General features: G+C 32.5%; 1 protein-coding gene across 1 annotated transcript in view; it reads left to right on the top strand.

The window, feature by feature from the left end:
* The window catches only part of LOC148956118 (circadian locomoter output cycles protein kaput-like), a 519799-nt gene extending 514192 nt beyond the window's left edge, over positions 1-5607 (top strand). The window contains exon 11 of the mRNA XM_089094058.1: positions 2277-5607. Within this exon, the coding sequence (XP_088950184.1) occupies positions 2277-2615 (339 nt within the window). The 3' untranslated portion in view covers positions 2616-5607. The remainder of the gene's footprint in view (positions 1-2276) is intronic.
* Positions 5608-19387: the final 13780 nt, after the last annotated feature.

The following is a 19387-nucleotide window of genomic DNA, read 5'->3' as shown; positions in this document are numbered from 1 at the left end:
AGTCTACACAAAGCACATAAGCCGGCTTAGAGCCTGACAGCAAGAATACCCTGGGACCTCATGTTGAACGGGAGTATTGTGCAATCCTGAGTCCATCTTGGTCCCTGCGTGGTTTTGACAATTGGCGATTCTCTTCTATCGACATTTCTGTTACATTCTCATCCTGGAGTCTACGAATTCAAAACTTCCGGGAGGGTAGTCACTCTTCCTAAATTTATGCTTTAGAAAAAACCTAGACACAATTAGACCGGAATCTTTCCTTTTAACATCAATAACACCCTTCTTTTATACTCTGGTATATATATAGATCCTGCAAGTTTTCTGTTTACAATAACATAATCAATAAGATTGGCTGTCTTACCATAATTTGACAATCATGTTCAGTTATGGGTAATTTTATGATCAAATACTGTATTGTTTACAACTTGATCGTTGTACCTACAAAATTGAAGCAGTCTATAAATGTTACTATTTTCTTTTTCTAAGCCAAACTTACATAGGCTAGGGTGCTAGCTATCCCTGTTTTTACCAACCTTCGCATTAAATCTCTAATAACAACACAATATCTCTACCTGGGATCCTGTCTATTTATTCATATAGCTATAAGTAAAATTCATATGAGGCACTACTATCTCCAACGTTCAGTTCTACATAAGCATAGAACGAACTATGTTTTCATTGCTGTTACTAAAGACAAGCCATCCTGGCTTGTCTTGGTTGGTCTAGAATTTAGCCATCCTGGCTAAGTGGGTTGGCGCACTAGGATGGGAATCCTTTGTCCGAGGGGCTTGGGTTCAATTCCTAGCATAGCCTGTTATTTGTTTTGGGACAGGGTCACTGCCGTGACTCTGTAAGCTTGGCCAGAGTCAACCCAGCTGTAAATGAGTACCTGGAGAATTCAGGAGAAGGCAAGCAAGGAAGGGTGTACAAAAGCACAGGATGGCTGACCCCCAACCCCCCATTGCACTTCCGGGCTGAAGGGTCACGAAACAGAGATCGACACCGCCGGTTATGACCAGGAGGGTCTGGTGCCGTCAAACGTACCTACTTGATACAGATTAAGTATGTTAGCTTTTACGTTATTCATCATCTTCTATGCGAAGATGCAGTTTTTTGGCAATAAATTGATTTTATTTTATATATTGTGATTTGTTAACTACAAAAGGGAGTATATTTAGAACTTTCCCTTAGAATGAGCCTTTAAAGACCTCTCTATGATGTTTTAGTGCCCCTTTAGCAGCGGAGAAGGAAAAAAACGGAATAAAAAGAGGACATATCAGTGCTACCCATGCAAAAAAGGGATTTCCCATATTGTTAAAGCATTTGATTAATAAATTTCTTAAAAGTCGAAATGATACTTGTAAATACTCAAAAAAACCTACTTAGAATGCAGCCTACGTTAGTAATTAGCTTGTGTGACTTTATTGATTAAGACCTTTTCCTTTCTTTAATGTAGAACTAAGACTTCCACATAAAAACCAATTAGAGACGGTAGACCTAGAATAACACATTTGAAATCATAAATAAAGTTGCGGTAAAAGTTTAGCTGAGTTTGAAATAAGTTGTGTCACAATAATACCATCAATGTCACAAAACTTTAACTATAACTGTTGAAAAAACATTATAATATTAAATATGTCAACAAGAATAACATATTTTTGGCTTAGATTATTAGAAATAACCTTCTCCAATAAAATGGGGAAACGACTATGCATAACCTAATTCATCCTGGATAGAGTACAAGTATTGTGATGATTCCACGAAAATCTTGGGATAATATCATTTGAAAAAGAATCTTCAACTTTGGACGCAACAAGGACTCTTTCCCATTACGTATGTCAAACAACTAAACGACGGTATTTATCTGTTATAGCCACCACACTCAAGAAGTGAAGTCAGGTTAATCCTATTAAAATATATTTAATTATGATAAAAATAAAATACTTTAGTAACAGAATTATGGAGACTACAACAGAAAACTATGAAAATCAAGCCCCTCAGAACGCATTAAATTAAATGATCTCTAACCTAACCAAAATGCCAACTAAAATGTTTAATTAAAATATACTTACATTGTACTGTATATACACTCTCTCACGCTAAGCTGAAAGAAACTGGTTCTGTCAGATCAAGAACTTGAGTGTGATGGCTATAACAGATAAGTAACCAAATCTATTATTCATCTTTGACTTCTTAAGTATACGTCAGAAAAGAAAAAAAGTCACATTATTTATTTTACCTTATTTAACCGTTATCAGTGTTCATTTATTTTACAGGAGAATTCAGAGATTTCATCCACTGAAGAGGATGCTAAAAAGAAAATTTATGGAACTATATATAAACCTTCAAACCAGAGTCCACTTGTAGAGTGTGCACCTTCTCCAACTTATCAGCCAAGCCTTACAAACCTACCTTATCATCCACCACAGACTTGGATAAGCATTTCAGACCCTGATCAGTCACAGTGGTTTAACACAAATGAACATAGTGTTGCGAGAAAACAGATAAATGAAAATGCATATGGACAAAAATTTCAAAATTTAATAAATGATGAATGGACTGGGTTTGAAAACTTTCATTGGAATAATCAAATTATGAACTACACTTACTATTAATCGTGCTGTGTTTTATTTGATCATTTTATGGTTGTGCTGAGTACTGTTAAAGTGAATAAATCAGCAAGTGAATAGTGAATGAATGAATGAGTGTATAACAATACTGAGCAAATTTGATTCTACAATTGTAATAGGGCTGTATCCTTTCATTTCAAAGTTGTCATAGTTTAAGTTGTCATTTGCATCTATAAGTGGAACATCTCGTAAGCATTGACTATCTCGTGCTTTGATAAATCAAGGGACAATTATTTGGTGCCTGTCACATAGTTAGGAGGAAAATTATGCCCGATATGGGTAATAAGAGTAAAAGAAACTGAAATGGATAAAACTGAAAATGGATTATAAACACTCTCCAACGAGAGTGTTGGAAAAGAAATCCAATAGAGTTTTTAGATTGTAAACACATTTTGCAGCAGAAAAAATTGTCAGAGAAACAGTGTACGTTGGAAAATACATTGTCAGTGTCAGCTGATAAGACTTATAAAACGATTCATTAAAGCTGTAATTTTAGTGAAAGCTTATTATCTGTAAACAAATCTGTTTTTAAGGCCAAAGAACATACTTTTCTAAATGTTTGGTGTATTAATTTTCAATTTTTCATCATATGTTTTAATTCTTTAAAACAGTGGTTCCAAGGCTTCTTTCAAACCCCTTGAAAAAGATTTCTATTGAGGAGTACCCCCTACAAAAATTTAAAGAAAAAAGGCAATGAAAACAGCACTCTAACTTGGATGCATTTTCAAACACTATATCAAATCAACAGAATATTTTGCATTGTTTTTTTCATTTTTTTAATTCGCATGATCGCTTATGAACAGAAAACTTACCACCTACAACAAACAAACAATGATTACACATCACAAACAGCAAATCACTACAACAAACAGCAAAATGATTACTTCTCAATGAGATCTGAGCTTTGACCTTCTAGCTGAGCTTTTAAAATCTAGAGTAAATGTTTACATAGAGTCTTGAATCTGGAGCTGCATCAAGTCCAGATCCAAGGCTCTTGAATCTGGATTCAAGTTTCTATGTTCAAGTTTCTTCCAGATTCAAGTTTCTATATTCGTATTTGATCAATGAATAAGATCAAAATGTCCTCTCAACAATTACTGAGCTTTGGAAAAAACAACAGACACTTAAGGGCTTTACCACCGATGCTTGTATGTTCTTTCTTTGTTCGTGCCCAGAAATCAGTAATATATGTATGTTTAAAATCGGCACGAAGGAAGAATCGGTTGGTGCTACTCTATCTCAGTTTGACAAGCTGGTTGCTAGCTCAAAAAAGTTTGCTCAAGTGGATTTCAAATCCAGGTCTCTTCACCGTTTCGCTTCAAAAATTATTTCCTAAAGGATATTTGAAGTTCTTTTAAGTGTGATATAATATCACATTTCACTTCCCTGATAGTTTGAGATCGTTCTCGATTATAAAACTATGAAGTGTACAAAAAACTTCTCACTGGTTCTTAATGAAGCAAGATTCCCATAACTGTAAGTTTTATCCTGGGATCAATTTTGCCAGATACCCTGAAAATATTAAATAAACTTTTCAAGATCAAGATAATGATTAGCATTTCCGAATCAGCTACAAATGGCAGTTCTTTCTCACTAGCCAATTTTTTTTTTATTAAAACTCGATTGTTTTAAGTTCTGACTACTATGGGGTGTGGTCCATTTTTTACTGGGTAAGACACGGTAGGACTCTTTACCTACAGCTATTTAAATAACAATATGAACTAATTATAAAAAAGAATAATTTGGTTGTTGCTAGCGAACCACTGTAGACCAGTATAGTTACGAAAGTTGACTCAGAATGAACAAGATACTGAGGTATTCACTGTGAAATATGTTTCTTTTCCCAGCGTTTCGAATGATAGTTCCACGAATGAGAATGTTATGCTTACTTACTGTGCAAGTGAGCAAAAATGGGTGTTTTCTCATCCTGATAATTGAATGATTGTATTTTTTTCACGGGGAAAAATAATTTGCTCAGAAAAACCAGCAATTTATTAATTCTTAAAAAATCTAACACAATTGTAATGTTTTAAGGACCATAACATAAGAAGTAAACTTTCATTTAAAATAAAAAAAAATTACGAATGTAACCACTGTGGCAATTCTACTAATATACTGATTCTATTATTACTGACAATTTTCAAAGTACAACCCCCCACAGGCTTCTACGTGCCCAAGGGTATGGGAACCACAGTCTGGGAGCCACTCGCTTAATATGTCCTTTACAGCAGTATAGCCAGAGATGTCGTTTAAGCCTCCCCCGAAAAATGTATATAATTTAATTTTGATGTGTAAGATTGCCATTTTATACAAGTCTTACTTCCTGCGAAGGAGGTTCGATGAGATAATATCCAGGAAATTCAAAGACCCGGCTAATTGGCTTGTCTTAATCAGAGAATAACGGTAATAAGGCTCTTTTTTGGGTAATTATGCGAATAAGGTCCATAATGTTAATAACGCTACATTAAAACGCTATTTATTTCTTATTCATCTTAGTATTCCCCTAAAATTAGCTGTTTTCCTCCCAAGAGTATTTTTGAAAAATTTTATGGTGCTTAAATTAAAAAAAAAAAAAAATAAAACGTTTGTGATTTTCTTCGGAAGTTTGTAGTGAAGTCGTTCTGTCATGTAAAAAAATAGACTAAAAATACTTTTTTGAAAATATTTAGATTTCTACTATAGAGGTGTAATAGCCCTTTTTTCAGCAATGAAACCGTTTATTTTGCAATTTTCTGATGTATAGCAATAGCTGTAAAGAGAATTGGATACTTTAAATATCATTTTGCAAACCTCAACGTCGCATACCATGTCAAAGACAAAGGGCCCATTAGCGAATTCTCCATGGGGACTAGTTATCATTGAAAGTTAATGGGCATTTGTTGTATGACTATGAAATTTGATTGATAAGATAATTTTGGAGGCCACACTGCCTTTCCATGACGATAAATTAAAGTTCAAATAGGGATAAACTTCTTTTAATGGACAGTGATTTTCACGAACGGTGATAAAATTTCAAAAAAAATACTAGATATTTCGGTCACATATGCTTTTACCAGTAGTAAAACCAAACTAAAACAATTAAAAACAATAGTTTATATACAAAATAAAATAAAACTACATATTGTTTAATAATCTAATTCTTTTCAAAGCAAAGGCGGACCCGGTTCATTAGCGTTGAATGAACTAACACTTGGACAGAGGTTAATTACATTGGGTGAATTGAACTTTACCATATCAGATTTTAATAAATTATCGTAGATAGAGTTCAAACCAAATTCACCTGTGTCACGATTTAAAGCTATATTCTTGAATAAAATCTTCTGAATTTCAAGAGTTTCATGAAAATTTTGCTTTAAACCCCGGTCCCTAGAATTCAAAGAGACATTATAGAACAAAATAAAATTGTCTGGAAAATTAAAAATCTGTTCCGAAAGGGCTGAAGTGAAATCTTCAGACTTAGAATCGTTTTTAAAGTCGATGAAATAGAGTCTTTATGCTGCAATAATCTCACCTCCAAATTCTGGTTAATACGTCTAACATATGAGCTTCCACAAGTACATGGGATCTAATAGACTCCACTTTGTTGCCCCAATGAAGTTAGGTCCTTTCCAGAATTTAGAAAACTACTCAATGTATTATTACTACGATAAATTATTAAAATCTGACAGAGTAAAGTTCAATTCATCCAATGTAGTTAATCTCTATTCAAGTGCTAGTTCATTCAACGCTAATGAACCGGGTCCAATAAGGTCAAAGAGACAAGCTTCCACCTTTGCATTGAAAAGAATTAGATTATTAAATGATATGTAGTTTTATTTTATTTCGTAAATAAACTATTGTTTTGAATTGTTTTAGTTTATTTTTACTACTGATGACGGTCAATGAATATGTGACCGAAATCTCTAGTGGTTTTTGTGAAATTTTATCACTGTTCGTGAAAATCACTGTCTATTAAAAGAAGATTATCCCTATTTGAACTTTTATTTATTGATTGATAAGAGATAGAAACTCTCTTAGCAAGGTTTTCAATCGAAGAGGGTAGCACCACGGGGAATTCTCAAAGCTACGAAATTGTTCAAATGACATTTTTCTGCTGGTTTTTGGTGTTTTCCTAGTAGATATGCCACAATATTTTCAGGATTTACTCTTTCTTTAACTTAAAAAAAAAGAGTTCTGTTCCGTTTAATCGAAAAACGAAATTCAAGCTCAGCCATAATACGAGAGAGGCTAAATGGATTTCTAAGATTTCTGGGAAAGTAGGTGCCGGCTATTTCTGCCGTTTTCTCTGCCGTTTGTTCGGATCTCTTATCCAAGCTCTTATTTCTGCCGTTTGTTCGGATCTCTTATTTCTGCCGGCTATCTCTGCCGTTTGTTCGGATCTCTTATCCAAGCTCTACGAGTTATGGCAAGACCACTCAATCAATTCTAAATGGTTTAGCCACACAAACTAAATTTTTTTATGATGGGGGAGATAGGGTGATCCTCTAAGGTACCAAATCCTTTTAAAAGGATCTTCCTGAAAATGACCATACTTTTGCATATACTTCACGCTCGATGTACCTTGAAGCAGGCACTTTTTCCAAGCGAACCCTAATCTTAGTGGGGTACGAGTAAACCTGTTGAAGTATTATCTTTAAAAATGGCAATAACCAAGTATAGTAGCTGACGGCGATTTCTGGGTTATCATCAAATAATGGGTACTTGTGTAGAAAGTGGTAAGTGCGTGACAATTGTATTGCGAAAATAGATAGGCATTTTACCGGGCAATGCCTAAGCCCTGTATAACAAAGGGTTTCTCACTTCGAGAACTATATTTAAACTTTAGTTTTTGGGGTTTAGGGGGAATAAAAAGTACCTAGGTTGGGTTAGGTTAGGCTAGGTTACGTATTTATTATATATTCTCTACTTTACCAACCCCCCCCCCTCTAATGTACAAATATATAGCCCAATTTTGTTCATAAACTATTATATTCATCCTACTTTTTTTTATTTCATTATTATTAACGAAACTTCACTTTTCGCGCACTTACCACTTTCTACACAAGTACAAAATAATGTAGCAATTTATGAGGTTTCACAGTTTTCCTCAGTTGATGTGTATAAAACGCAACAAAAAAAGTCCTAAGAATCTTATTTTATCTGAAATTTTGGCTATGACTCTTTCCATCTTATTAGAAAAAAATAAACCATATTTAAGTTCAGGAAATATAAGGCTTCTTTCCGCCTTTCAATTGTTAGCTAACAATGTTTGCAGACGGTTTATAAGAAATTTAATAATCCGGCCGGATATTCCAAAACACAGGCTTGGACACACGAAATTTTTAGGGATTGTTAGAGGGTCAATGATTTAGTGGTAGTTTCTATAAAAAAAAAAGGAACCGGGTAAAAATTAGCCCATGACCCCAACCAGTTCAAGAAGGTTTAGTTTTCCTTTGAAACTGTTGTTTTCTTAGAAAATCAAGAGACTGTGATTGTTTGATCTTTACAGAGGGGAAGTGTTGTCAAATTTAACTAATAAGTTTTGCTTATTTACTTCAACTTTTCAATGCGTCAACACTGACAAATATTATTACTGCCTTAAGAATTTGTAATTTTGAAACAAACGAAACACAATCTTAAAAAAGTCAAATTTTTGAGATATCAAAATTTTGAGATAATCTTTTTTTCAAAATAGTTTGACAGTTTATGGATAAGAATATACTTAAGATGGTTCCCTTGGGGAAAATGTTTTTATTTTCTATTCTATTTATCCAAATGGTGGTTTTTGGAGAATAACCGAAATTTTTTGTCTCCAATTAAAGGTTAAAAAGGTCCTTAAGGCAGCAACACAAACTGGTGAACACATTAGTTTTCGACGAATAATCCAAACTTTTTTTTCTCCAATTTGTTTGGTAAAATTTTGTCTCCCAATTTGTCCAAAAGTTTTGTTAAGAATTATTAGCAGTCTTTAAGTCTCTGTCAAAATTGTAAGCATAGAAACTACCCAATTAGCTCAGCTGTATTATCTAGTTTCTGAATATTGCGCTTCAAAATTCTCCAACAATGGTTAGACTTCGTAGAGAAAATCCCCAACAATTCTAGTTAACAGTTTTCATTTGACCGGAGGAAGTACGATTACTAGAAAAATTCTTAGCTAAGAGATCTTGTTTGGACAGCGGAAAAAGGTCTATATCAAGAAAAGGAATTCGGAATTTTTAGCTGTCTAATCCAGTGGCAGATCCAGAGGGCGATCCGCCCCCCTACCGTAGTCAAAAGTAGTGTAATTTACTGAATTAACGCAAGTTTGCGGTAAATAAACTTGCTCCTAATGCAAGTTTATCGGATCAACCTATTTTGACCCCCCCCCCCCTCTAAAAACTCCTGGATCGGCTCCTGGTCTAATCATACCTCGAAATTTCATAGCATTTTTAAATCTTATAATGATGAGCTATTGAACATGTTCTAATATATTCGGCAAATATATGATCAGTTTGAAACTTAAGCCACGAGTCCTCGGGCCAAGGGGATTAAAAAAAAATTATTTTCCAAAGGATTGGCCCTTTGAAATTGACACTTCCTCTAACAAAGAAGGCCCAATAAAGGAAAGCTAATCTATTCGATTAGCTTGAAACTTATTAGTAAATCTTGGGTGAAAGGAATTTGAAATGTACAGTGATATTGATGTAGCTCAAAAAAGAGCCAGAAAAGTACCAAAAATAATTTTTCTCGCCCATCCGAAATGAAAGGGGCTGTTTTAGAAACCTGGAAGGGGGCTCATTATACTGGAAAATGAAATATCTAGCGTCTATTTTAAAGGCCGAAAGCTACATGAGGGCAATCAGTCTCCTTCTCAGTTCTTTTTCTGCTATCCGGCCCTACTCTAACCCCTATGATATGGAAATGATATTTTGAAATATGTTTTGTTCACAAACTTGGAATGTCTCATAAGTTTGCCTTCATGATTGGAATCACCCCCACAGCTCCAATGTTAGTCTTTATCTTGCTCTGTTATGTTAAATCAACCCCCAGAAATATGAACAAAGAATTAAAAATAAAAAGTGTATGATATTCTACACCGCACATTCTGCCTATATTTTGGAATATTGGTAGAATATTCCAAAATTCTTTGTTTTCTTCACTATTTTATTCTTCATACTTTCTCTTTGGCTGCTTAATTTTACATTTGGGGGGAACTTTTCGAGGGGGCATACGCCTGGCACTCTATTGAAGGCCATGCCATCTTCAAAAGAACTAATAGCCTCATAAATATCAGTAAACGGGTAATGGAAACGTCGGAGTCATCAGAATTGCTAATATTTTCCGTTATTGCGTTACCATAGCAACCCTTAAGTTTTTATGGTTTTTTTCCCCAGTTTTTGTATTGTTTATACTAGATTATCTTATTCCGTTCGCTGTGAGCAACTGGTAATTGATAGGATGAAGTTATTAAGATAATCCATAATTTAAGTTATCTTACCTTAAGCTGACTATACGACAGTTGTTAGTAGTAACCACAGTTTATAGATTTCTATAACTTATATAATTCTATAAACTGTGGTAGTAACTAAAACTCTAGAGAAAGAACAAACATTTCCCTTTGCCCCCCCCCCAAATGAGTTAGGAACAACTATTCAAACACAAAAGAAATTGGAATAGGATAAAAAATATCGTTTGCAATGAATTAAAGGGCTCATTGATGCGCCTTTGCTTTAAAAAATAGATTTTTGTTCAAATTTTTAGATGGCAATTGTAAATAAAATAAGAGCATTGATTCAATATCTACATTTTCTGCCCTAAAGCATTATAGAACTTTAAGCTAAAGACTAAGGCCTGAGGATGGGGAATCCCTCCTCAAATAAAGAGCACGTTCTGTTAGTTTTATGTCACTCTTAACAAGATGAATTTAATTTAAAAAAGATAAATTTAAAGATAAATTATTAAATTTTTTCTTGAATGTTGAAAAATAATTGTGTTTTTACTTTTAGGGCATTTGGAGGTAAAATTCTAAATATTTAAATATCTATTTCTACTTCAATTAAAACTTAGAAACTAAAATTCCCTCGTTTCTGAGTTAGCTGCAAAGAATAATACAAAAAATTATAAATAGGTTTTTAAATATTCGTTTCTAATTCAACTGAAACTTAGAAGCTTAAGAATAATAAAAAACAAATCGTGCAATGTTGACGGAAGGCCATCGTTTAAAATATAAGCTTTGTGAGACAAGAAAGACGAAATGAGAAATATAAAATACAAATAGCGAGGAAATAGGCGAGCGCCGTTTTAGAAAAATCGTATATAATAGGACAAATCCTTAAATATGTAGCTTTTGAAAGTTTTACTACCAAAAAACTAACCGGGGGCTGGTGTTTCCATATGTTCCTAAGTCCCTATTCTTTGGTTATATGCATGGTAGAATAAATGAGTAAAATTAATAAATTGTTTAATTTTTTAAGCTTTACGAATATAATTAGTGGTTCACTTATCCACACATTTTTAGTTCAATGGATTTTTTTGGGCATTTATCTTAATCATTTGTCTTATGAATTTGATATTGTGCTGTTAACCGACGGTTTTTTGTGTCTAGAATGTTTTATGCGCGTTTAATGTGATTCGTGTTTGCCAGTTTTCAGAACATTTCATAATTAATTTCCTCGTGGCTAGTGCTACGTTTTTGTGAGTAACTTCAATTCAAATTTTACTACAAAAATCACCTACTCAAACGACAAGGAAAAATGCAAAGAATACTGCTTATAATTTGGGTTTATTATGGTGAGAACGGTTGGCAAAAAAAAATATTCATGGCTACAGTCCCAATTATAAATCCCAGCAATTTAAGTCTGTGTTTATCCATTAATTAAAATATTGAAGAATTTGTCCGATTATTTAAGCTAAAAACTCTACATTTTGCATGTTGAATCGGGAAGCCATCAAAACAGTTAGAAACTTCGAAAGTCGCGGAATTTGGCATTGAAAAACGTAAATCCTGATATGATCCTAGAAACTAAAGATATTAAAATTGAGCAAGCTAAAATTCTGTTGCTAAAATCCTGAAACTGGGTATTGAATAAATAAAATCCAGATGAATCATACAATGATTATTCATTTTTCACAATTATAGTGTTATTGACTCACAAAGTTTTGAGTTAGTCGTCGTTTGAGCCGATCTCGGAGGTTCAGAAGAAAATATCTAAGTTAATTTGTTAGGGCCATTATTGTCAGCTATAAGTATTTTTATGCCAATTCCATGAGCTTTTCATAAGCACTCATTAGATTTTAATTAACACCCCTAATGACAAAGATATTCTGCTGAAAAAAGTAATTTGAAAGCTATTACAATTGACCGGTTCATGATTGGCACCGTTTAATGATTTCATTATTATGAATGGCAGCTATAGCATATTGATTTTCATTAGGAAGAATATATCCAATGAAAAAGATACATAGAGTGAAAGAGTTACATAGATTGAAAAAGAAACATATACATTTTAGAACAGTTGATGGTTTCAGGACGTCTTGATAACGAATATATTATTATTACTATATGTAATAAAAATAGTATATATATATATATATCAATGCCTCACTCTTTATGCTACATTTTGACTTTTGGTCCCAATCCTTTAAGAACGAATCCTGAAAAACAAGGGCCGTTTAATTAGAATAATAAGCTTTTTTAAATGTTCTAAAAAAAGACTTTAGCGTAAAGAGTCAGGTATTGAGGAGGGGACAGTCCCCCTCATATGTGTAATCATTTCTGTTAGTTTTAAGTTTTGATGTTGCTCCTAACTTTCAGTTGAAAAAACGGTAATTTTTTATTTAATAGCCCTATAAAGCAGGATTGTATCCTTGGTTAATTGAAGGGTCAAGAAGTGTTCTCTTCTTTGACATGGTGCTGGGGTTCTTGTATTCTTGTATTGATTTTGAGCTAATTCCAGTATTCTAGATCGAATATTTATAAAGCCTTTGAAAGGTTTTGAATATTTACTTAAGGGAGCGTGGCTTCCATATTGCTGATGGATTTTTTAAAATGTGCGATGTATAAGAAATATGCATTGTAGTTGAAAAGTCTCGTGTTTTATGCTTTCTAAATATTTGCTGTGAAATTTTTGCTGTGAAATTTCTAAATATTTCAGTTTGTGATTTTCCTTACATGTTCTCGATTAGTTCGATCGTAATTTGTGCTTTTACTAAGATTGAAAAGCGAAGGAAAGATGCTACTTTACGAAGATAATGATCAAATTGTGATTTTTTCGTGCGGTAAAGTTTAAAATCTAGAAAAAAAAATCAATTTAAGGGAGGTTGTCATATAGTTTCAAAGCTTTTTGGAAAAATATTGTGTAGGAACATTAGGACTAAATGATGAAATGGAATGATCTGATTTTTTGCTCACATACAACACAGTTTTTTGTATACTTATATGTATAAAATCGTATAAGATTTTACAAGTTTTTACCTCCCTTTTTAATGTTTTGTATTTTGATGTTTATTTTAAAAAGCTTGTGCTTGCTTGTGATTTATATTCCACTAAATCAAAATTTAGTGCTAAATATCAGCTAATGCTATGATCTTGCGACAATGCTCATTTCAAAGAAGGTTCCAGTCAAGTGCAAATATTTTATTATGTTGTTTATTAAGCATTGTTATTAAATAAAAGTCGTTTTTCTTCTGAAATTAGTTTATTTATTTTTATATCTTAAATCGGTATATTAAATCGGAAATGCGCATACCTGACGCTGTAGCAAGGCAAAGAAAATATTATTTCAAAAAATTTGTTTTTAATTTTTTCTTTTCTGTCTTTTACAGGGGCAACCAAGCGAAAAGACTTATTGAAGGGGATATGAACAATTATGATAAGGAAAAATATGTATTTTACCCGATTTTCTATAGAAATATATACTTTCAAATCTGGCAATACTTAATGGAAAAACAAATTGAAATACTGAGTCAAGTGAATATGCCTTAGAAAAAATCAATAATTTCTAAGGAAAAAAAGAAAAAAAAACACTACATGTTAGTATACTTTCATAATGAATATAGAACGTTCCGAGCATGTTTTTCTCTAAGCACAATTTTGAGCATATTAGCACAATTCTTAGGAATACAAAGTGGGTATTTAGAGGTGCCAAAACAAAGAATATGGATGCATTCCAGAAGCCAATTATCATTAATTGTAATTAGCTACTTCTTATCATCCGAAGATATTGCTGCAGTATTCTTCATTTCTGGCACACTATTGGATATTCAAATTAGCAGTGACAGGATGCAATATCAAAGAAACATCACCAGAATTATCCATAAGATCCTGAAAAGCACCATCATTTTTTATAAGTCGTCTTGAAATTAGAACAATCTGAGCATGTTTTGCTCAAAGCACAATTTTACCCATATTTTGACAATGAGGAAAAAGAAAAAGAGAGTTGAGCTAGAAAGATTTAAAGGAGTAGTTAGGGGGAAAATAGAGCTTTTGAGAAAGAATAGAAAATGGAAAGAAAGAATTGATGAGGAGTGGATAGAGAGTTTGGTAAATAGTTTGTTTTTTTTTTTTTTTTTTTTTTTTTTTTTTTTTTTTTTTTTAAGGCAATCACGTAAAGTATGAATTTTATTTGAAAATTTAAAGTTTATGGGTAATTTGTCATAAATTTTGAATCCTACTTCCTAAATAAGTATTGTATGTTTAAGTATGTTTTATTGTTTGTTGAGGTTGAAAGAATGGTTCAAATTGTATTTATTTTATTTTAATTTTTTTTTTTATTTTTTTTTTTAATTTTTTTTTTGATAGAAGCTAGAAAGGGTAATATAAAATTTAGAATGTGAAAAAAACAGCACAATTTTGAGTAAAACACAATCTGTTTTAGTTATTTATGCACTTATAATGCAAACTATTGACGAAATGCTCTTATTATTTGGCGATATGGAATAAAAAACTATAATTAATCTACATTTATCTATATTAATCTAAATTTATCTATATATAATTAATCTAATCAATCTATAATTATCTGTAATAGTTGTCTTTCGGAACCCGCTCTGTTTTACTTGGTCATAAGAGAAAACAAGAGACTAATATATGGGAAAGATTTTATTAAAAATAATGTGGGTTATTGCCTTTAATTGTCGTGGCAACATTCTATCCAGTAGAATTCTAAGGGTTTTGGTAAGCTTTTAATATTCATTAGTTTTTAGAGACACTTTCCAAAAACAGGATTGTCAAGGAAAAGTACAGACCGACATTAAAGCCAAAAGCGCTAAGAAATCATCATTTAATAAGTATAACTTGAAACAAACAGAATTAAAACGAGTGGTCACATCAAAATGAAAAAAAAAGTTGACACATTGAGCTCTATTGTTTTCGTTAAAGTTATTATTTTGTTGTACCTATCTTATAAATAAAGGTTATCCATAATTAGATATCCAGAAATTAGAATCCATAATTAGCTTAAACTTGACACAAACAATAGCCCCAAATAATGGTGCGGTTACCTTCCTCTTAAATCCTCTGAAGACTAGAGTGTCTTTTATGTTTACGCAAAATGGTTTGTATTTCAAACAGTAGGTTGTTTTTGTTATAGCATTAACAAAAACAACAAAAAATCAAAATGCTATTCCAAGTCTAAAAATAAGGATAGCAAAAAATAAAGTGTGGTTGAAGCCCCTCAAATCCTTTAATAGGCTAATATCACTCATTCTTTCTTAAAACATAGCGATTTCCGAAAATTTTGTTTTTCAGTTGTAAAAGCATCAAGAGGAAAACAGAAAGAAATCATAATGCTAATCAAAGTTGCATGGGAGATGCAAAATTTTTTCTATTAGAATTGCATTAGTGACTGAAATTAATTTTATAATTTCTAAGGGCGTTTTTTTTACGAAAACTTTCTATATTCCGATTTCATCCAGAAGTATAGAAAATTAATTAATTATCATTGAAAAACTTTTTTGGAAATATTTTTTCAATTTAAGTTCAACTTGCTTTTTACTGAATTGGTTTGATTATGGTGTCATTGTAGGAATATTTAAAGTTTTTCAGCCTTTCGTTTTAGGTATTATAATTTTTTATTAAAATTATTTCCAATATTTAACTTTTCAGACAAAATATTTGTAGCACTGTACAATTATTTATTAAAGGTGTTTAGTGGTCACCCTCAGATTTAGTAGACGTAGGTCCTCTATTTTACTAAAAAAAAAAATTTCATGTCCTGTTTTGATGTAACTGTTAGTGCATATAAAATAATGTACGTCAGGCAATTTTCCAAAAGAGTTCTGTATTTTTGTCAAAAAAAAATTGAGCAAGTAGCAACTCTTTTTATCCAGACTACATGACAGATTTAAATTTTACCTCCTTCTTCACCTCCCCTTCCCTAGACACCCCCCCCCCCTCCCTAGACCTTCTTCTTTGCCTTGTGAATGTTCCATAAATATATGAGAAACTTTGCCTTTTTTCTGGTTTAAAATCAAGAAAATGCGAAATACACCCTTTGAAGAATCACGAAAGTAAGTCTAGGAATTCTATGGAAAGAAACTAAGCTGACAAGTTAATCTTTTTCTAAATTTTAATTGTATGTCTAGAAATGAATAGTATGTCTAGAATATGTTATGTCTAGAAATGAAAACCATTACGAGGAAGTTAAACCGATTTATTAACTTTCCAAATAATGGAATAATGATTGTTATTGAGATCTTAAATAAATATCTATGAAATGAAAAAAATCAATAGATCTGTTCATAATTTGTACTGGAATGCTATTATCTACGTTTGGACATATTTAATATAGACATATTGACATATTTGAATTGCTCATGAAATAGTTAGTAACTTAAGTTGTGAATGCTAAGGTACTTTGCTTTAAAATATCATTATATTTTTATTGATACAATTTATTGATACCTGACAATTTCAACTCGATAATTCAAGGTAATATTACCCGAAATAGTTTAAAACTATGTCTTAGTTCGTTTCAATTAGTTTTCTGGATAAATTAGTTGGAAGAAATATTTTCTTGTTTGTCCAAACCATAGTAAAAACAAATAGTAAACACTCTTTGGTAGCATTAGTTTCTCTCAGTTACTAAGTTATTTATTTCAGTTACTCAGCTCAGAGACGAAAGTTTTTTAATCGCTCAGTGATTCTTTAATTAAGATTGGTAAGAGAGTTTGAACTGGTAAAATGGGTGAATATAGATCTCTAGTCAAGTTTGAGAAAACCTGACACTTAGTTGTCTATCAAAAACAATTTTTGGTGCTTGAACAACGGCAAACAAATTGCTGTTAGGGCAAATTGCTGTTAGGGCAAAAAACGACAGAAATATTTCACAATTACGTATTTACGGAAGTCTAATTTCTCTAATATACCGACGTCCCCCTTACTGGTTTAATTTAGGTTGATTTGGGAGTTTAGCGTACTCTTTGATGTCAGAAACTGAAAACTGACCATTTGCTTTAGACCCCAGCAAAACGCCGGTTTTATTTTAAGGAAAGACGAAACAAAAAAATGACTAGAAAAGAAGAAGAGAGAATACAGAAATTCGATTTCTTTCTAAAACAAAAATGTCAATCGTTAACATGGTTTTGAAACCTGGGATGGGTGTCCAGATATAGGGGTAAAACACTACTTAAAACTTTCCCCAAAAGTGTTTGAAATCCAGAAATGTGCTAAAAGGCAAAGAGTATTTATTTGTATTTTTTTTAACACGAAGATTAATACTAGAATTAATGGGAATGTCAATCGTTAAGTTTGGCTGGGGTGGGTGTCCACATATAGGGGTAAAACACTACTAAGAACATTCCCCAAAAGTTTTTGAAATCCAGAAATGTGCTAAAAGGCAGAGAGTATTTATTTATTTTTTTTGACACGAAGATTAATACTAGATTTAATGGGAATGTCAATCTTTAAATTTAGTTTTGAAACCTGGGGTGGGTGTCCACATATAGGGGTAAAACACTACTAAGAACTTTCCCCAAAAGTTTTTGAAATCCAGAAATGTGCTAAAAGGCAGAGAGTATTTATTTTTTTCTTACAAAAACACGAAGAATAATACTAGAACTAATGGGAATGTCAATCATTAAGTTTGGTTTTGAAGCCTGGGATGGGTTTCCAAAAATAGGGGTAAAACACTACTAATAACTTTCCCCAAAAGCTTTTGAAATCCAGAAATGTGCTTACAAACTCTTAAGTTAAAAAATATCCATCGAAATAGTCAACAAATGTGCAACCCGAAGTTATCCCAATGCAGATGTGGCTGACAAGTGGTATTTTACTCAAATTCTTAGGTTTTTAAGAAAATTTACTGGTTCATTGATTATTACACAGTCGAGGTTTTTAGCGTGCAAATTTAGCGTACTCTTTGATGTCAGAAACCGAAAATTGACCATTTGTTTTAGACCCAGCACCACGCCGGTTTTATTTTCAGTAACAAATAGCTGATTTTTAGGGGAAAAGGCGGCTTGCTGTCGGCTGCCTCTGATTTTTCTTATTAGGGAGGAGCTGCCTCGAGTGACATATCGTTCAAATCCGAATAAACAGACAAGTCTGTCATATCCCTTTAGGACTCCAAAGGCTCATACTACATAGTGCCACTCGTAAATTTGAGTAAATCGCAATATAAACAGCAACACTCAAAATTCCGTAGAATCAAGATTTTATTTTTTTTCAAACTTTATAATCTCTTGCTTTTTAATAAACGGTACCGTTCGCTTCCCTCAGTGTTTGTATTTTCGTGATACCTGCCGTTGTCTTCAACAAAACCGAGTAATCACAGTATCATACTTCTCAACCCAGTGTGTGTCGCAATAGTGAAACAGCTTTGTTCTTTGTACGCGGCTGAACACAGAAGAATTTCAGACTTAGTTGGGGTTTGGGGGAAGAGGAAGAAAAGGAGCAGACAACTACTTCTCGCAAATACCTTATAGTATTTAAATAGACAGAGTTTGGAGGCCTTAGTTATGACAAGATCTGAACAATGGAAGCCGCAATGCTTATAAAAGCAAGTTAATTCAGATTTATATCTCCATTGTAACTGACAGGGGCTTCGCAACGAGGGGGGGGGGCAGCAACTCAAACTTTTGAGATACGGTGAAAATTGGACACAAAGTTTAAAATTACACTGAATACGACCAAAAACAAAGTAGCTACAGCGGAATATCTAGAGAGCCAAAAATTTCCATCTTATTTTACTACTAATCCTAAGATCCGGTAGTGAAGGTCCAAAATTCAGTTGCACAATTTACAAATTCTGCGAAGGAAGTATCCTAGAGACCTGTCTAGTTATTAAACATATTTAAAGCCCAATCAAAGTCAAAAATCGTAATGTAAATTTAAAAAAAAAATTTAAGGATATGATGGAATTTCTTACGAAATTTTAATCTTCCTATCTTTTTCATAAATTCAAGTGAATTTTCTGGAACAGATATGGTAAGATTCGAAATTAGTTAACTTTGTATTTTCGTAGTTTCGTTTAATTGGCTCAATTTAAATTAAGAAAGTAAAATCGGTTTCTGACCTTAAATAAGTTATTTGCTTCCTGTATTTACTGCTTTTGTATATTTTTCATCTTTTCTCGTCAAAGTTGGATAGTGAGCAATAAAATAAGCAAAAGATGGCCTTGGTTACAAGAGTTCAATAATATACTTTTAGCCCACGGCTTCTTAGAAATATTCTGAACTTAAAATCGATGATCTAAGCTAAAGTTTTCATCTGTGTTAAAAAAAAAGACAACAATGATGGAAGGTATCCCCCCCCCCCTGTTTTAGCATGCAAATTCAAAACAAATTAAAACTGTTGTGGA

The sequence above is a fragment of the Artemia sp. Qi Xiang Cuo genome, chromosome 1 (assembly GCF_049724085.1).
Source record: "Artemia sp. Qi Xiang Cuo chromosome 1, ASM4972408v1, whole genome shotgun sequence".
Lineage (NCBI taxonomy): Eukaryota > Metazoa > Arthropoda > Branchiopoda > Anostraca > Artemiidae > Artemia > Artemia sp. Qi Xiang Cuo.
The sequence above is the reverse complement of the archived record's forward strand: the minus strand, read 5'-3'. Positions and strand labels throughout refer to the sequence as shown.